We start from the raw sequence: 23,451 nt of genomic DNA, 5'->3' as shown, positions 1-23,451 counted from the left end.
TATTTCCTGTTATTAAACTGATGGCATCGAGTGCACAAAGTGAGGAGTGTCTGATATTGAATTAAAATGTATAAAATACGAACACAGTTTAACACATAGGCTTTCGCGACCAATATTATCCATAGTGAAGTTTTTTGGGTTAGATCGCGTTATTTATAAATGTGTCGCAACCCTCCACCACCCGACATGGCCAATCAATAAAAAATGTGTCGCTATTCTGGCAAATTGCCCGATGATGCTGGATGTAATTACCAGCGAAACGTCACAGTACTAAAAAAACATTGTAAATGTTGTGGATCCACTCTTCAACACACCGGTGGGCTAAAGCTGTGAACTATTTTGTCTTTTGTCAACGCGACACTTTTTTTACTGATTGGCCGTGTCGGGTGGTGGAGGGGTGCGACACATTTATAAATAACGCAATCTCACCCCAAAAACCTTTATTATGAAACATACGAAAACAATTCGTAATTGTAACTCATCGCGAGCGGCTGTGGCGAAGGTTTCCCCAAACTCCGGTCCGTCCGCGCCACCCACCACCGCCTTCACCAATTTACCCCTCCCCATGCAAAACGAACTCGTTGCACGCCGCACGCGCCTGATGATTGTCAAACAAACACGTCCCACGTGACGCGATCAGCAGTCAACGCTGCCTGCGTCGCGTCCGCACACACGGCCGGCGATTGGCAGCGGTCCCACGGGAGCCCCGTGTGTCGTTGCTGACTGATGGCCGTGACGTCACAATACCGTGACGTCACAGCGCAGTGACGTCACCACGCGGCAACGTCACCATCCTCGTGGCTATTTTTTTTGCGAATGTCTTCATTGCCGAGTGCCGGACGGCAAAAGACGTTCTTGTGAGGTTATCACGTGTGGTGGTGAGTGGTGGTGAGTGGTGGTGAGTGGTGGTGAGTGGTGGCGAGTGGTGAGTGGTGGTGAGTGGTGGCGAGTGGTGGCGAATGGTGAGTGGTGGCGAGTGGTGGCGAGTGGTGGTGAGCGGTGGTGAGTGGTGGCGAGTGGTGGTGAGTGGTGGTGAGTACTCCGTGGTGGCGAGCAGTGGTGCGTGAGCCCTCAGTGCTGGTGGTAGCTGTAGACTTTACAGCAGTGGTTGCCCGTGTCTGCCACCACGAGCCTCGTGCCCTCAGGGCTGAGCGCCAGGCCCTGGGGGCAGCTGAGGGGGTGCACAGAGGGGGCCAGCACTCCCTTGAAGGCCCCCACGCAGTTAAACACCTGGGGGAGGAAGGGGGGCGGGGTGGGGGGGGGGTCAAGGAGGAATCGAGATCCGATGGATCAATGTGGGATCAATGTGGGATCAATGTGGGATCAAGGAGAGGGGATCAGAGGGGGGATTGGTGAAGTTGGTCTCAATGTGAATCGGGAATCATGGAGCTTTTATAGTGTCAGGAGGGATTAGTGTGGAATCGGTTTGGGATGGAGGGGGGATCGAGGGGGGCTCATGATGGAATCAAGGGAGGTCAACGTGGAAGCATGGGGAGGTGGCGAGGGGGTATCAAGGTGAGATCAAGTTTTTGCGCCGGGAGCGATCGTAGTGGTTATCAAGATGGGATCAAGTGGGGTGGGGTGGGGGGGGGGGGGGTCAGGGGGTCAGGGGGTCAGGGGGCACCTGTATGCGGGCGTTGCCCCAGTCGGCCACGAGGATGTTGTCTGCCGGGTCGACGGCGACGCCCGTGGGCCCGTGCAGCTGCCCCTCCGCACTCCCGAAGCCCCCAAACTGGAACAGAAACTCCCCCCCAGAGAACACCTGGGGGAGGGGGGTCAAAAGGTCACGGGGGTCAACAGGTCACGGTGGGGTGGGGCTGGTTATGGGAGGAGATCGTGGATGTTTGATAGTTATTGGTGGGATACTGGATGTGGTGTGCAGGGTACTGGGGGTGAAACGGGGTCACGGGTTCGCGGGGGTCATTGGGTCACGACCTTCACGGAATGGTCGAGGAAGTCGGAAACGATGACGTCGCCCTTGCTGTTGAGCGCCACGTAGTTCGGCCCTGGGGGGGGGGGGGGGGGGGGCGGTAGACATCGGCACAGACACACGGATAAAGGTCCCCCGTGTAGCCCACGCAGCCTGTTGGGGCAAGTGCTGTGAGTAGCGTGGAGCAGGAACTATGAAGGCCGGCACGGCGCACGGCGGGGTGGGTGGCCAGCACCACGCCCGGCCGCCTTTGTCTCCCCAGTGCTGCTGTGAGACTATGGGTCTCTGTGTGTGTTTATGGGTCTCTGTGCGAGTTAATGGGGCTCTGTGCGAGTCTATGGGTCTCTGTGCGAGTCTATGAGTCTCTGTGTGAGTCTACGAGTCTCTGTGTAAGTCTATGGGTCTCTGTGCGAGTCTATGAGTCTCTGTGTGAGTGTATGGGTCTTTGTGTGAGTCTACGAGTCTCTGTGTGAGTCTACGAGTCTCTGTGTAAGTCTATGGGTCTCTGTGCGAGTCTATGAGTCTCTGTGTGAGTCTATGGATCTTTGTGCGAGTCTCTGAGTCTCTGTGTGAGTCTACGAGTCTCTGTGTAAGTCTATGGGTCTCTGTGGGAGTCTATGTTTGTTTGCTGTTTTTTTTTAAATTGCGGTTAATGCTGCGGTGAACTGGTCATGCACCGATTGCAAAATTTCCAACGGTGCAAGAGGCCTCTTTTGAACAACGGACCCCTGGGGACCCCCATCCCGACCCCCTCTCCGCGACCCCTGCTGACCCCGGAGGCGGCCCAGGTCTGCGGCGCGACCCCCGAACTTGGCGTGCACCCTCCCGGCGGCCGTCAGTGCCACCACGGCGCAGGCTTTGTTGTCGGCCACCAGCGCCAGGCCCGAGTCGGTGGTGCAGATGCCGCGTGGGGCCTGAAGCAGGCCCACGCCCAGCTGCAACTACAGGGGGGCAGGGGGGGTAGGGGGGGGCACGAGGGAAGGGGGCACATTGGGGGGGAGCACGTGGGGGGCAGGGGGGTAGGGGAGTACACGTGGCGGCGGGGGGGGAGGGGGGGCACGGGGGAAGGGGATACATGGGGGGCACATGGGGGGGAGCACGTGGGGGGGGGGGAGGGGGCCATTCGAGGGTGGGGGGAATACGGAAGGGACGGGGGGGGCACATGGGGGGGAGGGGGGGGCACACAGGGGAACATGGGGGGGAAGGGGCACATGGGGGGAGGGGGGGCACATGGAGGGGGAGGGGGGGCCATCCGGGGGTGGGGGGAATACGGAGGGGTCAAGGGGGGCACATGGGGGACACACACGTGAGGCAGGTCAAGTTCATAGACACACACGGGGGGACAGCGTGAGAATGAGGCATGGAGTTTCGCAATACCTCGGGGGTCTAAGGGGGTCTAAGGGGTTCTAAGGGGTTCTAAGGGGGTCTAAGGGGGTCTAAGGGGTTCTAAGGGGGTCTAAGGGGGTCTAAGGGGTTCTAAGGGGGTCTAAGGGGGTCAAGGGGGTCTAAGGGGGTCTAAGGGGGGACACGTGGCCACAGCGGCAAGGGGACTCGAGGGAACAAGAGGGGGGGGGGGGTTATGACACGTGGGGGATGAGGTGTCCCTACGTGAGCGTGGCATACGGGGGGGGGGGGGGGGGGCATGACGCGTAGGGTGACGTCGATGGGTGGACAATGTTGTGGGGGGAGGATGTGGGGGGGGGGGGGGGTGTTGGTGGAGGAGGGGGTGGGGGGCCCCCCCGCTGGACCTACCCGGTGGCGGCCGTCGGGTGCGTAGACGTTGATGGACCTGGTCTCGGGGTCGGCGACGAGCAGGTCCCCGTTGGCTCGCACCGCCACCCCCGAGGGGTGGACCAACTGGCCCGGGTCGCGACCCCTGACCCCGAACTGGGTGAGGAACTCGCCCGTGCTGAGGAAGACCTTGTGGGGGGAGGGGGGGGCAGTGGGGGGGAGAGGGTGGGGGGGAGTGGGGGGGGGGAGTGGGGGGGACAGGGTGGGGGAGCAGTGGGGGGAGTGGGGGGGACATGGTGGGGGGAGTGGGTGGGAGAGGGTGGGGGGGGAGTGGGGGGGGAGAGGGTGGGGGGGTGGTGGGGGAGAGGGTGGGGGGGAGTGTGGGGGGAGGGGGGGGCAGTGGGGGGTAGAGGGTGGGGGGGAGGGGTGGGGGAGTGGGGGGGGAGAGGGTGGGGGGAGTGGGGGGGAGAGGATGGGGGGCAGTGGGGGGGAGGAGGGTGGGGGGAGTGGGTGGGGGGGGGGGTAGTGGGGGGAGTGGGGGGGGCAGTGGGGGGGGAGAGGGTGGGGGGAGTGGGGGGGAGAGGGTGGGGGGAGTGGGGGGGAGAGGGTGCGGGGGGAGTGGGGGAGAAAGAGGGACGGGAGGGAGGGGAGAGTTAGGGAAGAGGGGGGAGAGAGTTGGGGAGACGTTGAGAGATGGAGGCGTGAAGGGGGTCCTGGTGAAGGGGACCCTGGTGAAGGGGACCCGCTGGAGGGATTCAGGAGAGGGGACCCCGTGGAGAGGGGGTACACAAGGAAGACGACCCCCGGATGGGGGGACCCGCTTGGAGAGTGGAGGCCCGGGTGAAGGGGACCCCAGTCGAGGGGATCTGGGCCAGGGGACCCCCCCCCCCTCCCCGCACCTGCACGGCGTGCTTGCCGCTGTCGGCCGTGACGATCCTGCCAGAGGGGGTCACGGCGACCCCCTGCAGGTTCATGAACTCCCCCATGCCTCGACCCTGGCTGCCTGCGGGGGTCACACGCGGTGCGGAGGGTGGGGGGGCAGTGTTAGGTTAACACCTCGCCACGATTTTGTGTGTCTGTGTGTGTGATTCTGTGTGTGTGTGTCTGTGTGTGTGTGTCTGTGTGTGTGTGTGTCTGTGTGTCTGTGAGTCTGTGTGTCTGTGTGTGTGTGTGTCTGTGTGTCTGTGAGTCTGTGTGTCTGTGTGTGTGTTGTGTGTCTGTGAGTCTGTGTGTCTGTGTGTGTGTGTGTCTGTGTGTCTGTGTGTCTGTGAGTCTGTGTGTCTGTGTGTGTGTGTGTCTGTGTGTCTGTGAGTCTGTGTGTCTGTGTGTGTGTGTGTCTGTGTGTCTGTGAGTCTGTGATTCTGTGTGTCTGTGTGTCTGTGTGTCTGTGAGTCTGTGATTCTGTGTGTCTGTGTGTGTGTGTGTGTCTGTGTGTCTGTGAGTCTGTGTGTCTGTGTGTGTGTGTGTCTGTGTGTCTGTGAGTCTGTGTGTCTGTGTGTCTGTGTGTGTGTGTGTCTGTGTGTCTGTGAGTCTGTGATTCTGTGTGTCTGTGTGTCTGTGTGTCTGTGAGTCTGTGATTCTGTGTGTCTGTGTGTCTGTGAGTCTGTGTGTCTGTGTGTGTGTGTCTGTATGTCTGTGAGTCTGTGTGTGTGTGTGTCTGTGTGTCTGTGTGTGTGTGTGTCTGTGTGTCTGTGTGTCTGTGATTCTGTGTGTCTGTGATTCTGTGTGTCTGTGTGTCTGTGATTCTGTGTGTCTGTGATTCTGTGTGTCTGTGTGTGTGTGTGTCTGTGAGTCTGTGTGTCTGTGTGTGTGTGTGTCTGTATGTCTGTGAGTCTGTGTGTCTGTGTGTCTGTGAGTCTGTGATTCTGTGTGTCTGTGTGTCTGTGTGTGTGTGTGTCTGTGTGTCTGTGTGTCTGTGATTCTGTGTGTCTGTGATTCTGTGTGTCTGTGTGTGTGTGTGTCTGTGTGTCTGTGTGTCTGTGAGTCTGTGTGTCTGATTCTGTGTGTCTGATTCTGTGTGTCTGATTCTGTGTGTCTGATTCTGTGTGTCTGATTCTGTGTGTCTGATTCTATGTGTCTGATTCTGTGTGTCTGATTCTGTGTGTCTGATTCTGTGTGTCTGATTCTGTGTGTCTGATTCTGTGTCTCTGATTCTGTGTGTCTGATTCTGTGTGTCTGATTCTGTGTGTCTGATTCTGTGTGTCTGATTCTGTGTGTCTGATTCTGTGTGTCTGTGTGTCTGATTCTGTGAGTGTGTGTCTGATTCTGTGTGTCTGATTCTGTGTGTCTGATTCTGTGTGTCTGATTCTGTGTGTCTGATTCTGTGTGTCTGATTCTGTGTGTCTGATTCTGTGTGTCTGATTCTGTGTGTCTGATTCTGTGTGTCTGATTCTGTGTGTCTGATTCTGTGTCTCTGATTCTGTGTGTCTGATTCTGTGTGTCTGCTGGAGGCGGCATAAGGGAGGGGGAGCTCCAGGGAGAGAGCCCCCCCCGCTCGCCCACCTCAGCCCCCCCCCTTGCCCCCACCCCCCTCCCTCTCCAGGTGTATTTGGTCTACTCTTCCACCCTGGCCAGACACTTCTGGTGTGAGAGGTGGGAGTAGCCACCAGCTTTACCCCAGCGCACGCGACACCTGCCGCACACTCATGTAGTGGGCGGGGCTAGCCGGGTAGAGGGCGGGGCTAGCCGGGTAGTGGGCGGGGCTAGCCGGGTAGAGGGCGGGGCTAGCCGGGTAGTGGGCGGGGCTAGCCGGGTAGAGGGCGGGGCTAGCCGGGTAGAGGGCAGGGCTAGCCGGGTAGTGGGCGGGGCTAGCCGAGTAGTGGGCGGGGCTACCTGGGTGCCGGGTAGAGGGAGGGGTGAGTGTGTGTTCATGTGGAGCCTCACACAATGTTGGTAGCTTTAACGTCTTTATATGCCCGTGTCCGTGTGTCCCCGTGTGTCCACCCCCCGTGTCCCCACCCACTCACCAAACTGGAAGAGGAGTCCATCCTCATCTGCCTCCTCCTCATCCCGCTGCTGCTGTTGCTGCTGCTGCTGTTGCTGCTGCTGCTGTTGCTGGTTGTGCTGGTGGTGCTGGTGGTGCTGGTTGTGCTGGTGGTGGTGGTCGTCTCGATCCCTCCTCGCCGCCGCGTGCGGAGTCGTCCCCGCGACCCGGACTCGGCCCGCTGGGGTCAGGGCCCTCGGCCGCGGGGACTTGGGCGCCCGCGTGCACGGAGAGGGGTCCCGGGGGGGGTCCCGAGGGGGGTCCCGAGGGGGGTCCCGAGGGGGGTCCCGGGAGGGGTCCCGAGCCCCGCTCCTGGGGAGGCTGCGAGCCCCCCTCGGTGACGCGGCGGCCTTCTTGGGGGTCGAGTGGGACGGGGCAGGCCCCGGCCTTCCGCGGGGAGGGGGGGGCCCGATGCGGGGGGTCCCCTCCGGGGGCGCTGAGACATCCGACAACAAACAACGGCGAGGGACAAAGTTGGGGAAGGAATTCGTGGCGCGGTGCGCAGGCGGTGCAACTGCCCCGTCAGTCCGGCGTGACCTGCACTCCCCCCCCCCCTCCTTAGCCACGTGATCCCCCGGGTTACCCCTCCCTTGACCCCCCCCTCCCCCCCCCACTAGGACCCCCGTCACCTCTGGGGGTCTTCAGCGGCCCCCTCATCGCGGGACGACCCCTCTCCTCCAGCGCGCTGGGCCCAAACGCGGCGATCGCTTCGAGGAGGGGACCCATGTCCAGGTGGCTCCAGTCTAGGGTCTCGGCGTGGGGCCGGGACCCCCCGGACCCCCGGGACCCCGGGGACCCCGCTGGGGGGCTCTCCGGCTCCGAGGGGATCCCGGCTGCTCCGTGTCGAGAGGCAGGCACGGAGCTCACTTGCAGAGACTCCAGCGCGAGGGACAGACGCGCCATCTCCTCCTGCAGGGCCTGCGTGGGGAGTGGGGCACGGGGGGGGGAGGTGAGAGGCACGGGGGGGGGCACGGGGGGGGAGGTGAGGGGCACGGTGGGGGGCACGGGGGGGGGAGGTGGGGGCACGGGGGGGGAGGTGGGGGGCACGGGGGGGGCAAGGGGGGGGAAGTGGGGGGCACGGGGGGGAGGTGGGGGGCACGGGGGGGGGAAGGTAGGGGGCATGGGGGGGAGGTGGGGGGCACGGGGGAGGAAGGTGGGGGGCACGGGGGGGGGAGGTGGGGGGCACGGGGGGGGGAGGTAGGTGGGGGGCACGGGGGGTGGGGAAGGTGGGGGGCACGGGGGGGGGGGTAAGTGGGGGGCACGGGGGGGGTGCCATGTATTTGCGTGGAGGTGTTATTCCGCACTCCCCATGTTTCGATGTAAAGCTTCTTTCGTGACTGCAGGGATTCATCTTCTTGGTTCTTTCGGTAAAGTCACGTAGAAGGGAAGTAATACAATAATAGAAATAAAACATAATAAGATAATTCTCACGACGTTTCGGCCACAACGCAAGCAGCCGTCCTCAGGTGAAGACCAGGTCTGTCGGGGAGACAGCGTGACTTTACCGAAAGAACCAAGAAGATGACTCCCCATGTTGTCAGCGGGTAGCATCACTACAGGGGGCTACAGGGGGCGGCAGCAGCAGAGTGGCTGCGCCGATGTTCAGGGGCTTTGGTCAAAGGGGCCACCGGTGATCTCTGAGATCACGGATCCTGGGACACAATCCCCAAACCCCGGGAGGGGGCACTGGGGGGTGACGTCACCCTTCCAGGACCCTGTGGAAGGTTCTGGAAGGAAGGCGTGGCCGGGGCAGAGCAAGCCCCGGGCCTGTGTAGAAGTCGGACCTCTGAACGATAGGGGCAGTCACCTCCAAGATGAAGACCAAAGACCTGCGCTGAGGACAGGACCCTGGATCCCAAGCGTCGCCGTCCTTCTGATGATGATGGTGATGATGGTGATGATGATAGTGATGGCTATGATGATGACGATTATGATGACGATTATGATGGTGATGATGATAGTGATGGCTATGATGATGACGATTATGATGACGATTATGATGGTGATGATGGTGATGATGATAGTGATGGCTATGATGATGACGATTATGATGACGATTATGATGGTGATGATGGTGATGATGATAGTGATGGCTATGATGATGACGATTATGATGACGATTATTATGGTGATGATGGTGATGATGGTGATGATGATAGTGATGGCTATGATGATGCGAACGACGATTATGATGACGATGACGATTATGATGACGATGTTGGTGGCGATGATGGTGATGATGATAGTGATGACGACGATGTTCGTGCTGGCCTCTGACCCGCTGGACCCGGGCGTGCTCCTCCTCGACCTTCTCCCCGAGCTCTCCCCACCGCTGCGCCACCGCTCGGAGCGCTCGCTCCTTGCTCGCTGCGAGCGAGGAGCGAGCGCGGTCCCGAGCCTCCTCGGCACGACGAGTCCCCAACGCCGCCTCTCGCACCCCCTCCTGGAGCTCTGAGAATCTGGGGGGGGCAGCAGGGGGCAGCGGGGGAGGGGTGGGGGTTAAGGGGCAGCGGGGGGAGGGGGCATTGTCGTGGCTGCGTTATCTACGTCGTGTCTGTGATTGTAGTGGCTGCGTTATCTTTGACCTTCGCTCGCTCGCTCGCTCGGGGAAGGGTGAACACGCTGGGCCTGGCGGTTGTGGTTTGGTTGTGGGTTGGTGGTTGTGGGTTGGTGGTTGTGGTTTGGTGGTTTGGCGGTTGTGGTTTGGTGGTTGTGGTTTGGTGGTTGTAGTTTGGCGGTTGTGGTTTGGCGGTTGTGGTTTGGTGGTTGTGGTTTGGTGGTTGTGTTTTGGTGGTTGTGTTTTGGTGGTTGTGGCTTGGTGGTTGTGGTTTGTCGGTTGTGGCTTGGTGGGACCCAGGTAGTCTGGAACCCAGGGAACCTGGGACCCAGGGAGCCTGGGAACAAGGTACCTGGGACTCAAGGATCATGTGACCCAGGGGCCTGGGACCCCCACTCACCGGGAGTTGACCCTCTCCAGGTGCGCGCTGAGCACCACCGCCTCATCCTCGCCCTCCTCATCGTGCCCCGGGGTCCCCCAGAGCCCCTCGGGGCCCCCGTCCCACGGGCCCCCCTCCCAAGGGGGTCCCGCTGAGGGGTCTTCAAAGTGCCGCTCCATGCGGGCTGGGGGGGGGCGCTGAGGATGAATGAAGAAGAGAATGAACAAACGACTTTGATGAACGAGTGAATTTATTATCTGAATGAACAACTTAATGAGGGAATGAAAGGGTGAATGAATGAACAACTTGACGAATGCATGAGGGAGTGAATGAATGAAACAATGAGTGAATTAACAACTTAACGAGTGAATGAATGGGTGAATGATTGAGCAACTTGACGAATAAATGAGTGAGTGAATGAATAAAATAATGAGCGAGTTAATTAATTTGTGAATTAACAACCTGAGCGAATGAATGGGTGAATGAATGAGGGAGTGAATGAATGAAACAATGAACGAGTCAGTAAATAAAGGAATTAATAGTTTAATGCGCGTGCGAGTGAATGAATGAATGAAAGCCCTGAGCGAATGAATTTAAAACCGAGAAGAGCATTCGCGTGTGAATGAATTCATGAGTTCAAGAACGACGGGAATTGAATGAATAATTGTTGCAAAGCGTGAAGGAATGATCGCAGTGCAACGCTGAACCCCTGCAAAGACAAAGACTCCCCGTATAGCTTCAACGCAAGGTTGGGGCAAGTGCTGTTAGCGAGCAGCACCAGGTACTAATTTGAGGCTGAGTCGACCTAGGGGAGGCCCACGACCGGTTCATATACTACCGCTCCCCACACACTGACGCACACTGATGGACACACGTTGACACGTTGACACACAGATTCACACCCACTGACTAACGCACAAAGACAAAGATCCCCCGTGTAGCCTTAACAGACTGCTGGGGCAAGTGCTGTTAGCGAGCACCTATAAAAGCCGGCACGGCACATATGCACGCACACACACTCACTGACACACACGCACACTCATTGGCACTCACACATACTCATTCACACACACTCACCGACACACACGCACACTCATTGGCACTCACACATGCTCATTCATACACGCACTGATTGACACACACGCACACTCATTGGCACTCACACATACTCATTCACACACACACTCACCGACACACGCGCACACTCATTGGCACTCACACACACTCATTCACACACGCACTGATTGACACACACGCACACTCATTGGCACTCACACATACTCATTCACACACACACTCACTGACACACGCACACTCACACACACTGATGCAAACACACACATTCATTGATACACACACTCATTCACACACACTCATTGACATACGCACACACACTTATTGACAGACACGCTCATTCACACACACGCTGATTAACACCCGCACACACACTCATTGACACACGCACACACTGATTGTCACACGCACACACACTCATGACACACACACTGACACACACACACTGACACACTGACACACACTGACACACTGACACACACACACTGACACGCACACACACTCGCACTCTCACACCACTCGTACTCACAAACCCGCTTCGCCAGCTTGTCAACCAAAACAAACATCACCCCCCCACCGCCACCACCACCTCCACTCCTCCCACCGCACCAATCACCTGGACAATCCAGACACTGATGCTGCTGCTGATGCTGCTGCTGATGATGATGCTGATGCTGCTGCTGCTGATGATGCTGATGCTGCCGCTGATGATGCTGATGCTGCTGCTTTTACAGTGCGTGACCTCACCTGAGTTTCCTGATTTACCTTGAGCCGCCACACCTGTGCGGACAGGTGAGGGCGAGGGGGGAGGGGCTAGGGGGGTAATCAACGCGACTGTTCCTCCTCCGTCGAGGAGGGCAGGTTGCAGGTACAGTGCCTTGACTGCAGCTGCCTCCGTTTCTCTGTGGATCTCTGTGGGACTCTGTGAGTCTCTGTGTATCTCTGAGTATCCACGTATCTCTATCAGTGTCTATGGGTCTCCATGAGTCTCCACGTATCTGTATGAGTGTCTATGGGTCTCTGTGGATCTCTATGGGACTCAATGAGTCTCTGTGTATCTCTGAGTTTCCACGCATCTCGAGTGTCTATGGATCTCTGTGGATTTTTATGAGACTCTATGAGTCTCTGTGTATCTCTGAGTTTCCACGCATCTCGAGTGTCTATGGGTCTCTGTGGATCTCTATGAGACTCTGTGAGTCTCTGTGTATCTCTGAGTCTCCACGTATCTCTATGAGTGTCTATGGGTCTTCACGTATCTCTATGAGTGTCTATGGATCTCTGTGGATCTCTATGAGACTCTATGAGTCTCTGTGTATCTCTGAGTCTCCACGTATCTCTATGAGTGTCTATGGGTCTTCACGTATCTCTATGAGTGTCTATGGATCTCTGTGGATCTCTATGAGACTCTATGAGTCTCTGTGTATATTTGATTCTTCACGTGCCTCTGAGTTTTTATGGGTCTTTGTTTATCTCTGTGGATCTCTATAAGACTCTATGAGTCTCTGTGTATCTCTGAGTTTCCACGTATCTCTATGAGTGTCTATGGATCTCTGTGGATCTCTATGAGACTCTGTGAGTCTCTGTACCTTTGATTTTTCACGCGCCTCTGAGTGTCTATGGATCTCTGTGGATCTCTGTGAGTCTCTATGAGACACTGTGCATCTTTGTGCATCTCTCCACGTATTTCTATGAGTGTCTATGGGCCTCTGTATCTCTCTGAGTCTCTGTGTATCTCTGAGTTCCCACGTATCTCTATGAGTGTATATGGGTCTCTGTGGATCTCTATGGGACTATGTGAGTCTCTGTGCATCTTTGATTCTTCATGTGCCTCTGAGTTTCTATGGGTCTCTGTTTATCTCTGTGGATCTCTATGAGACTCTCTGAGTATCTCTGAGTTTCCACGCATCTCGAGTGTCTATGGATCTCTGTGGATCTCTGTGAGTCTCTATGAGACTCTGTGCATCTTTGTGCATCTCTCCACGTATTTCTATGAGTGTCTATGGGTCTCTATCTCTATGAGTCTCTGTGTATCTCTGAGTCTCCACGTATCTCTATGAGTGTCTATGGGTCTCCACGTATCTCTGAGTTTCGTGGGTCTCCGAATCTCTGTGGATCTCTATGAGTCTCTGTGTATTTCTGAGTCTCCACGTATCTCTATGAGTGTCTATGGATCTCTGTGGATCTCTATGGGACTCTGTGAGTCTCTGTGTATCTTTGATTCTTCACGTGCCTCTGAGTTTCTATAGGTCTCTGTGGATCTCTATGAGACTCTATGAGTCTCTGTGTATCTCTATGAGTCTCTGTATCTCTGAGTCTCCACGTATATCTATGAGTGTCTATGGGTCTACGTGTATCTCTGTGTATCTCCTATGAGTCTCTGTGTATCTCTACGAGTGTATATCGGTCTCCATGTATCTCTGTGGATATCGATGAGTCTCTGTGTATCTCTGAGTCTCCACGTACCTCTACCAGTGTCTATGGGTCTCCATGTATCTCTATGAGACTCTATGAGTCTCTGTGTATCTCTGTGTGTCTCTTTGAGTCGCTGTGTATCTCTGAGTCTCCACGTACCTCTACGTGTGTCCATGGTTCCCCAAGGCCCCAGGTCCTCTCGGTCCCAAGCCCCCTGGGTTTCACGTCCAGTCGCCAGAGCCGGTCCCTCGGGGGTACAGCAGCGAATCGGGGCGACTGCCCCGCGCCCCACGAGTTGGGGGGAGGCGGTGGGGGGGGGATTCGATGTCGCGGTGGAATTTGTCCTCAGCACCCCCCCCACCCCCCCCCCCCCAAGGACGGACCTGTGGGTCTAACACCGTTTTGAGACGAGGCTCAAAAGAAAGCTGTCTCTGGTGTGGACCAATCAGCTTCAAAGACAATGCATTTCTTATCAGTGTGTTTTTTTGTTTGCATTCTGACCACAAGCAGTGTGGTCAATGCAGACGTGATTACTCGTAAAAGGTTTCAGTTTTGTTGACGAAAAATGGGTAAAAAAAAACTATTCTCAGCTTTCTCACTCAGTTTTTTCCCCCTCCTGATGACGATTGCTTTTCTACGTGACTTTACCGAAAGACACAAGAACATTTTGCTGGAGACGTTTGCGGAGGGTTAATACCGATTCTGAGTTGGCTGTGCGAACAGTCGCCGTTTATGAGTTCCACACAAACCCCCCCCCCCCCCCGTTCCACTTCAATAATCACAAAAAATTAACCCGTAAAAACAAAGTTTTTCACTCTAAATCCTTTATATGCGTGGCGGCTAGAGTCCTCTCGTCCTCTGGCTTGAGATGGCTGCCACCTATGGGTCAGATGATTGTCTGCAGTATTAAACAATTGGTAATTAAATATTTAATTTGTTTTCCCTAAACGGTGTAAAATTTAGGAATTTTTTTTCACGAACATTAATTGTCTCGCACAACGAGTCTGTGTGCAAAATGGCAGCTCGATTGGATCACGGGAAGTGGGTTAAAAAACGACCGAAAGATTTGCACGGTCCTAAGCAAGCAAGCGAACTTAATATAAAGGATTTAATAAAAATACTCATCAAGAATTCAGTCGCCCTGGGCGCTGAAATAATGGCACGAGTTGACTGAGTCCTCACTGAACCCTGGGCTCGGAGCGCCCTCTAGCGGTGGTGATGGAGAAGGGAGAGGGGGAGGGAGGGAGAGGGAGGGAGTAGGAGGGGAGAGAGGGGGAGGGAGGGGGAGGGAGTAGGGGGAGAGGGGGAGGGAGTAGGGGGAGAGAGGACACGGGAGTGGAGGCACGGGGAGTGGCTGAGCAGCAAAACTGATGTAGTTCACACACAGACATACTCAGGTAGATACTTATACACACACACACTCACACAGAGACACTCACACAGAGAGAGACACACACAGACACTCACACAGAGACACTCACACAGAGAGAGACACACAGACACTCACACAGAGACACTCACACAGAGAGACACACACACAGACACTCACAGAGAGAGAGAGACACACACAGACACTCACACAGAGACACTCACACAGAGAGAGACACACACAGAGACACTTACATACAGAGACTCACACACAGACACTCAGACACAGACACTCACACAGAGAGAAACACACACGGAGACTCACACACAGACACTCACACAGAGACACACACACAGAGACTCACTCACACACAGACACTCACACAGACCCTTTCACTCACAGACTCTCTCACCACGCCGCCTCCCAACACACTCGCCACACTCACCACACTCACCACACACTCACCACACTCACCACATCCACATACTCACCACACTCACCACACTCACCACACCTACACACTCACCACACTTACCAGACACTTTCCACACCCACACACTCACCACACCCACACACTCACCACACCCACACACTCGCCACACTTACCAGACACTTTCCACACCCACACACTCACCACACCCACACACTCACCACACCCACACACTCACCACACTTACCAGACACTTTCCACACCCACACACTCACCACACCCACACACTCACCACACTCACACACTCACCACACTCACCACACCCACCACACTCACCACACCCACACACTCACCACCCCCACACACTCACCACACTCACCACACCCACACACTCACCACACTCACCACACCCACATACTCACCACACTCACCACACCCACATACTCACCACACTCACCACACCCACACACTCACCACACTCACCACACCCACCACACCCACCACACTCACCACACCCACACACTCACCACCCCGCCACACTCACCACACTCACCACACTCACACACTAACCACACTCACCACACCCACCACACTCACCACACCCACCACACTCACCACACCCACACACTCACCACACTCACCACACACTCACCACACTCACCACACCCACACACTCACCACACTCACCACACCCACACACTCACCACACTCACACACTCACACACTCACCACACTCACCACACCCACACACTCACCACCATGCCACACTCACCACACTCACCACACCCACACACCCACACACTCACCATCATGCCACACTCACCACACTCACCACCCCGCCACACTCACCACCATGCCACACTCACCACACTCACCACACACGCACACAAGTTAACACGCGTGTGCTCACCTCTGTGCCCAGGTGATGCTATGGCAGGAGAAAGTCCATGGGGAGACAGCGATTTGAGTAAGAACACAACCAACCCACAACAATCATCAACGTCACCACCATCATCATCACCATCAGCATCACCACAATCATCATTGTCATCATCATCACCACCATCATCACAACCACCACCACAATCATCATCATTGTCACCACCATCATCATCACCACCACCACCACAATCATCATCATTGTTAGCATCATCATCATCATCACCACCACAATCATCATTGTCACCACCATCATCATCACCACCACCACAATCATCATCATTGTTACCATCATCATCACCACCACCACCACAATCATCATTGTCACCACCACCATCATCATTACCACCACCACCACCACCACAATCATCATCATTGTTACCATCATCACCACCACCACCACCACAATCATCATTGTCACCACCATCATCATCACCACAATCATCATTGTCACCACCATCATCATCACCACAATCATCATTGTCACCACCATCATCATCACCACAATCATCATTGTCACCACCATCATCATCACCACAATCATCATTGTCACCACCATCATCATCACCACAATCATCATTGTCACCACCATCATCATCACACAATCATCATTGTCACCACCATCATCATCACCACAATCATCATTGTCACCACCATCATCATCACCACAATCATCATTGTCACCACCATCATCATCACCACAATCATCATTGTCACCACCATCATCATCACCACAATCATCATTGTCACCACCATCATCATCACCACAATCATCATTGTCACCATCATCATCATCACCACAATCATCATTGTCACCACCATCATCATCACCACAATCATCATTGTCACCACCATCATCATCACCACAATCATCATCATCACCATCATCATCACCACAATCATGATCAATGTGATACCGTGTGAGATATCCCGAGGCTCAATACCAAAACCGGTCTCTGCCACGTGACCCTTGCACGGAGTTGTTTTCCCAAAGTGTCTGGTGAGTGTGTGGTGAGTGTGTGGTGAGTGAGTGTGTGTGTGGTGAGTGTGTGGTGAGTGAGTGTGTGTCTGGTGAGTGTGTGGTGAGTGAGTGTGTGTGGTGTGTGGTGAGTGAGTGTGTGTGTGGTGAGTGTGTGTGTGGTGAGTGTGTGGTGAGTGAGTGTGTGTCTGGTGAGTGTGTGGTGAGTGAGTGTGTGTGGTGTGTGGTGAGTGTGTGGTGAGTGTGTGTGTGGTGAGTGTGTGGTGAGTGAGTGTGGTGAGTGAGTGTGTGTGTGGTGAGTGTGTGGTGAGTGTGTGTTGTATAACAGTGTATGTGGTGAGTGAGAGTGTATGTGGTGAGTGAGTGTGTGTGTGGTGAGTGTGTGTTGTATAACAGTGTATGTGGTGAGTGAGTGTGGTGAGTGAGTGTGTGTGTGTGGTGAGTGTGTGTGGTGAGTGTGTGTGTGGTGAGTGTGTGTGGGGAGTGCGTGTGTGTGTGGTGAGTGTGTGTGGTGAGTGTGTGTGGGGAGTGCGTGTGTGTGTGGTGAGTGTGTGTGGTGAGTGTGTGTGGTGAGTGAGTGTGTGTGGTGAGTGTGTGTGGTGAGTGTGTGTGGTGAGTGAGTGTGTGTGTGGTGAGTGTGTGTGGGGAGTGCGTGTGTGTGTGGTGAGTGGTGAGTGTGTGTGGTGAGTGTGTGTGGTGAGTGTGTGTGTGGTGAGTGTGTGTGGTGAGTGTGTGGTGAGTGTGTGTGTGTGTGGTGAGTGTGTGTGTTGGGAGTGTCTTTGTCTAAGCTGTGTGGCTGTTTGAAAAAGCGTGTAAGCGTGTGTGTGTGTTACGTAACAGTGTGCGTCTGTGTGTTGTACAAGTGTGCGTGCTGAGTGTGTCGAGTGTGGTGAGTGTGTGAGTGAGGTGAGTGTGTGGTGAGTGTGTGTGTGTGGCGAGTGTGTGTGTGTGGCAAGTGTGTGTGTGGTGATTGTAGTGAGTGTGTGGTGAGTGTGTATGTGTTGTCAGTGAGTGTGTGGTGAGTGCGTGTGTGGTGAGTGAGTGTGTGTGTCGTGAGTGAGTGTGTGTGTGGTGAGTGTGTGTGTGTTTGTGGTGAGTGTGTGTGTGGTGAGTGTGGTGAGTGAGTGTGTGTGTGTGGTGAGTGAGTGTGTGTGGTGAGTGTGAGTGTGTGTGTGGTGAGTGTGTGTTTGTGGTGAGTGAGTGTGTGTGTGGTGTGTGTGTGGTGAGTGTGTGGTGAGTGTGTGGTGTGAGTGTGTGGTGACTGTGTGTGTGTAGTGTGTGTGTGTGGTGAGTGAGTGTGTGGTGAGTGAGTGTGTGGTGAGTGACTGCACTGTCTCATCAGCAGTGTCAGACTTGCTTGAACCATCTCTCCAACACAGCCACAAACTCTGCACCGGTTTCCACACTGCACTGTCTCATCAGCAGTGTCAGGATTGCTTGAACCTTCGTAGGGTGCTGCTCACTAACGGCACTTGCCCAACAGTCTGTTCGGGCTATACGGGGGATCTTTATCTTTGTTGCTGTTGTTGTGTGTTTACACTTTTACTCAAGTTGAACCCGGCCTGGCCCACGCGCTGTGGTGATGTCACCGCCACTGCGTGCCAGACGGTGGCGGTGGTGGTGGCGGTGGTGGCGGTGGTGGCGGTGGCGGCGGTGGTGGCGGTGGTGGCGGTGGCGGCGGTGGTGGCGGTTGCGGTGGCGGTGGCGGCGGTGGTGGCGGTGGTGGCGGTGGTGGCGGTGGTGGCGGCGGTGGTGGTGGTGGCGGTGGATGTGGTGGCGGCGGTGGTGGCGGCGGCGGTGGTCAGCGGTGGTGGTGGTGGCGGCGGTGGTGGCGGCGGTGGTGGCGGCGGTGGTGGTCAGCGGTGGTGGTGGCGGCGGCGGTGGTGGCGGCGGCGGTGGCGGCGGCGGCGGTGGTGGTGGTGGTGGCGGTGGTGGCGGCGGCGGTGGTGGTGGCGGTGGTGGCGGTGGTGGTGGTCAGCGGTGGTGGTGGCGGCGGTGGTGGTGGCGGTGGTGGTGGTGGTGGCGGTGGTGGCGGTGATGATGGCTATGACGTGTGTGTGTGTGCAGGTGCATTCTGGGACTACACTCCTCTGCACGAGGCTGCCCTGCACGGACACCTCCTCAACCTCACCCACCTCCTCGCACAGGTGAGCGATGGTGGTGAGCACAGGTGGTGAGGGTGGTGAGCGGTGGTGAGTGGTGGTGAGTGGTGGTGAGTGGTGGTGAGGGCAGGTGAGTGCTGGTGAGTGGTGGTGAGCGGTGGTGAGTGGTGGTGAGTGGTGGTGAGTGGTGGTGAGTGGTGGTGAGTGGTGGTGGTGAGGGTGGTGAGCGGTGGTTAGGGTGGTGAGTGGTGGTGAGTGCTGGTGAGTAGTGGTGAGCGTTGGTGGGCGTTGGTGAGCGTTGGTGTCGCACTCCGCTCGCTCCAAACAAGCACTTGCCCCGACGGCCCTGTTAAGGCTACCTGGGGGCGGTGGGGACCCTTTGTCTTTGGTGGCAGGGGGCGAGCGTGAACGCGCGCACGCGTGGCGGGATGGAGCCGCTGCACGCCGCGTGTCTGGGGGGCCACGCTCGCTGCGTGGAGGCGCTGCTCAAAGGGGGGGCCCGGGTGAGTGCTCTCAACCCCCCCCCCCCCCCCACCAGGCTATAACCCCCCAACCCCCACTCACTCACCAACACGCCCGCCCGCTCGCTCACTCGTTCGCTAACACACTCACTCATCACTTATTAACCCACCCACCAGCCCACTCACTCACTCATTCAGACAGTCACCCACCCAACTCACCCACTCGCTCACCCATTCATTCACTCATGCACCCACTCACATACCCACTCACTCATCCACCCACTCAACCACTCGCTAACTCACTCACCAACCCACTCACTCACCCATTCATTCACTCATGCACCCACTCTCGCATCACCTACTAACATACCCACTCACTCATCCACCCACTCAACCACTCACTAACTCACTCACCCTCTCACCCACCCACCCACTCACTCACCCATTAATTCACTCATGCACCCACTCACTCACCCACCCACCCTCTCACCCACCCACTCACTCACCCATTCATTCACTCATTCACTCAATCACTCACTCACTCATCACCTACTCACACACCCACTCACTCATCCACACACCCACTCACGCATCCACACACCCACTCACCCATCCATTCACTCATCCACCCACTCACCCACTCACTCATCCACCCATTCACACTCTCACCCATCCACCCACCCACTCACTCACTCACTCACCCACCCACTCGCCCTCTCACCCACCCACTCACTCACCCATTCATTCACTCATGCACCCACTCACTTATTACCTACTCACTCATCCATCCACCCACTCACTCACCCACTCACTCATCCACCCACTCGCTCTCTCACCCATCCACCCACTCACTCACCCACTCACTCATCCACCCACTCACCCTCTCACCCATCCACCCACCCACTCACTTACCCATTCATTCACTCATGCACCCACTCACTTATTACCTTCTCACTCATCCACCCACTCACTCACTCATCCATCCACCCACCCAATCACTCACCCACCCACTCACTCATCCACCCACTCACTCAGCCACCCACCCACTCACCCACACGAGACACTCATCCCCTGCCGCTGCCGCTGCTGTTGCTCCTGCTGAAGTCGCTGGTAACGATGACGTCCACCCCCCGCCCCCCCCCCCCCCCCCGCGTGGTGGGTGGGGGCCAGGTGGACGTGGTGGACGTGGAGGGCGCCACGCCGCTGCTGTGCGCCGCGCGCGCCGGGAGCCCCCCCTGCGTGGAGCTGCTGCTGGGGGGGGGGGGCCTCCCCCAGGGCCCCCCACCCCGCCTCACTCTCACCCCTGCATGTCGCCGCTCAGCTCGGTGAGTCGCGGGCTGACTCGGGGTCACGGGTGAACTCGGGGTCACGGGTGAACTCGAGGTCACGGGCTGACTCGGGGTCATGGGTGGACTCGGGGTCATGGGTGAACTCGGGGTCACGGGCTGACTCGGGGTCATGGGTGGACTCGGGGTCATGGGTGAACTCGGGGTCACGGGCTGACTCGGATCATGGGTCGACTCGGGGTCACGGGTGAACTCGGGGTCACGGGTGAACTCGAGGTCACGGGCTGACTCGGGGTCATGGGTGGACTCGGGGTCATGGGTGAACTCGGGGTCACGGGCTGACTCGGATCATGGGTCGACTCGGGGTCACGGGTGAACTCGGGGTCACGGGCTGACTCGGGGTCACGGGTGAACTCGGGGTCACGGGTGAACTCGAGGTCACGGGCTGACTCGGGGTCATGGGTGGACTCGGGGTCATGGGTGAACTCGGGGTCACGGGCTGACTCGGATCATGGGTCGACTCGGGGTCACGGGTGAACTCGGGGTCACGGGCTGACTCGGGGTCACGGGTGAACTCGGGGTCACGGGTGAACTCGAGGTCACGGGCTGACTCGGGGTCATGGGTGGACTCGGGGTCATGGGTGAACTCGGGGTCACGGGCTGACTCGGATCATGGGTCGACTCGGGGTCACGGGTGAACTCGGGGTCACGGGCTGACTCGGGGTCACGGGTGAACTCGGGGTCATGGGTGAACTTGAGGTCATGGGCTGACTCGGGGTCATGGGTGGACTCGGGGTCATGGGAGAACTCGGGGTCACGGGCTGACTCGGATCATGGGTCGACTCGGAGTCACGGGTGAACTCGGGGTCACGGGCTGACTCGGATCATGGGTCGACTCGGAGTCACGGGTGAACTCGGGGTCACGGGTGAACTCGGGGTCACGGGTGGACTCGGGGTTGAGGGGGGGGGGTAGGCAGCGTGGCTGTCACCCCCACGCTGAGCCCACTATGTGACCCTCATCGTGTCCCCGTGTCCCACGTCCCTCTGCTTGTGTCCCTGACCCCCTGACCCGTGACCCCGTGACCCCGTGACCCAGGCCACGAGGGCTGCGTGTCGCTGCTGCTGGGCGCCGGCGCGGAAGTGAACTCGAGCGAGGGGGGGCACGGCCCCCCACTACTCCTGGCGTGTGACGCCGGCAGGCTCGGCTGTGCCAGGCAGCTCCTGCAGGCCGGTGAGGCTCACTCGGGGGGTGACTCACGGGGGGGGGGGTGACTCAGGGGGGTGACTCAGGGGGGTGACTCAGGGGGGTGACTCAGGGGGGTGATTCAGGGGGGTGACTCAGGGGGGTGACTCAGGGGGTGATGCTGCTGATGATGACGATGGTGCTGATGTTGCTGATGTTGCTGATGATGACGATGGTGCTGATGTTGCTGATGCTGTTGCTACTGCTGATGATGCTGTTGCTGCTACTGCTGCTGCTGATGATGTTGCTGCTACTGCTGATGCTGCTACTGCTGCTGCTGCTACTGATGATGTTGCTGCTACTGCTGCTGCTGCTACTGATGATGTCGCTGCTACTGCTGATGCTGCTACTGCTGCTGCTGATGATGTTGCTGCTACTGCTGATGCTGCTACTGCTGCTGCTGCTACTGATGATGTTGCTGCTACTGCTGCTGCTGCTACTGCTGCTGCTGCTACTGATGATGTCGCTGTTGTTGCCGCCGATGACGATGAGCGGTCCTCGCCCCGCGCCCCAGGCGCGAACCCGGACGCGGGAGACGGAGCGCGCACCCCGCTCCACTCCGCCGCCTCCCGCTCCGCTCCGACACCGCCGCCTGCGGCCCCCCCTCCGCCCGGCCCCCCCCCGCGGGCCCCCCCCAGTGGGGGCCCCCCGGACGACGACCTGGTGTCGTTGCTGCTGGAGTTCGGCGCGGACCCTGAGGCTCGCGACGCCGAGGGCAGGCGGCCGCTTGACCTCGCGACCCCCGGCAGCCTGGAGCACGATGTGCTGCTGAGACGCAGCAGGGATGGTACGGGGGGGCACGGGGGGGGGAGGGGGGCCACGGGGGGGTGGGGGGGGCACGGGGGGGGAGGGGGGGCACGGGGGGGGGAGGAGGGGGGGCACGGGGGGGGAGGGGCACGGGGCGCTGCTGAGACGCAGCAGGGATGGTACGGGGGAGGGGGGGGGCAAGGGGGGGGGAGGGGGAGGGGCACGGGGGGTGGGGGCAGTCACGGGGGAGCATTGGGGGGGGGCAGTGATAGAGTTTAGGGGGCCCTGAGATGAGGGAGTGAACTATGGGGGCATGGGTTGGTGGGGGCATGTGAGGGGGGCATGGGGGGGCAAGGGGGGTAGGTGGCACGGGGGGTGAGTTGGTGAATCCTGGGGGGCTGTCGCCCTCCGACAGCACTTGCCCCCACCGCAGCAGCAGCTCTGCGTGGGCTACACGGGGGACCTTTACCTGTGTGCCCCCGCAGCTCCCGCGCCGCTGACCCAGCTGTGCCGCCGGCTGGTGCGCTCCCAGCTGGGGGCCCCGGGCCTCGCGGCTCGCCTCCCCCTGCCCCCACGGGTCGTCGCCTTCCTCCAGCAGCCGCAGCGGCCGCACCCCGGGGGGGCCCGTGACCCCCCCCCCCACCTCGTCAGGGACTTGACCCCCCACGCCACCCCACCCCCTCCCACCCTCCCACCGAACTCTGAATGAAACTGGCGCTGAAAAACTGCGCCAGACAGCACAGGTGGCAACCCTCGTGTGGATGGTGGAATGTGAGTCTGTGGGTCTGTCTGTGGGTTTCTGTGTGAGTCTTTGGGTCTCTGTGTGAGT

General features: G+C 57.9%; 2 protein-coding genes across 4 annotated transcripts; one reads left to right on the top strand and one right to left on the bottom strand.

Annotated features, from left to right (window-relative positions):
- Positions 1-24: 24 nt before the first annotated feature.
- LOC133357756 (uncharacterized) lies at positions 25-13,358 on the bottom strand. 2 transcript variants are annotated; one of them, XM_061575864.1, is made up of 11 exons: positions 13,226-13,358; positions 9,602-9,777; positions 8,923-9,103; positions 7,274-7,562; positions 6,628-7,080; positions 4,561-4,664; positions 3,683-3,850; positions 2,703-2,871; positions 1,936-2,006; positions 1,625-1,762; positions 25-1,230 (listed from the first exon to the last, which is right to left on the bottom strand). In XM_061575864.1, exons 2-11 carry the CDS (start codon positions 9,757-9,759, stop codon positions 1,072-1,074), a joined length of 1,890 nt encoding a protein of 629 aa, XP_061431848.1. In that variant the 5' UTR covers positions 9,760-9,777; positions 13,226-13,358; the 3' UTR covers positions 25-1,071. The 2 variants fall into 2 exon arrangements, with proteins under 2 accessions (XP_061431848.1, XP_061431847.1); XM_061575863.1 differs by lacking the exon at positions 13,226-13,358 and adding an exon at positions 11,271-11,375.
- LOC133357778 (ankyrin repeat and SOCS box protein 9-like) lies at positions 9,370-22,480 on the top strand. Of its 2 annotated transcripts, none has more exons than XM_061575897.1 (7): positions 9,370-9,621; positions 15,788-15,832; positions 18,851-18,930; positions 19,281-19,388; positions 20,517-20,671; positions 21,729-21,863; positions 22,390-22,480. In XM_061575897.1, the coding sequence occupies exons 2-6, from the start codon at positions 15,796-15,798 to the stop codon at positions 21,820-21,822; spliced, it is 474 nt and encodes a 157-aa protein (XP_061431881.1). In that variant the 5' UTR covers positions 9,370-9,621; positions 15,788-15,795; the 3' UTR covers positions 21,823-21,863; positions 22,390-22,480. The 2 variants fall into 2 exon arrangements, with proteins under 2 accessions (XP_061431881.1, XP_061431880.1); XM_061575896.1 differs by lacking the exon at positions 9,370-9,621 and adding an exon at positions 14,397-14,463.
- Positions 22,481-23,451: the final 971 nt, after the last annotated feature.

The sequence above is a fragment of the Lethenteron reissneri genome, chromosome 59, assembly GCF_015708825.2.
Source record: "Lethenteron reissneri isolate LAM-NWPU_2019-01 chromosome 59, ASM1570882v1, whole genome shotgun sequence".
In the NCBI taxonomy this organism is placed as follows: domain Eukaryota; kingdom Metazoa; phylum Chordata; class Hyperoartia; order Petromyzontiformes; family Petromyzontidae; genus Lethenteron; species Lethenteron reissneri.
Note: the sequence above shows the minus strand (reverse complement) of the source record. Positions and strands in the feature narration are given on the sequence as shown.

Excerpts from the sequence above, each read along its gene's own strand:
- LOC133357778 (XM_061575897.1), top strand. The coding sequence starts at position 15,796 with ATGGCAGGAGAAAGTCCATGGGGAGACAGCGATTTGA. Across the intron at positions 18,931-19,280 it reads TCACCCACCTCCTCGCACAG|GGGGCGAGCGTGAACGCGCG; the intron begins GTGAGCGATGGT and ends CTTTGGTGGCAG. Across the intron at positions 20,672-21,728 it reads GCATGTCGCCGCTCAGCTCG|GCCACGAGGGCTGCGTGTCG; the intron begins GTGAGTCGCGGG and ends CCCGTGACCCAG.
- LOC133357756 (XM_061575864.1), bottom strand. The coding sequence starts at position 9,759 with ATGGAGCGGCACTTTGAAGACCCCTCAGCGGGACCCCCTTGGGAGGGG. Across the intron at positions 3,851-4,560 it reads GCGGCAAGCACGCCGTGCAG|GTCTTCCTCAGCACGGGCGA; the intron begins GTGCGGGGAGGG and ends TCCCCCCACAAG. Across the intron at positions 1,231-1,624 it reads GGGGCAACGCCCGCATACAG|GTGTTTAACTGCGTGGGGGC; the intron begins GTGCCCCCTGAC and ends TTCCTCCCCCAG.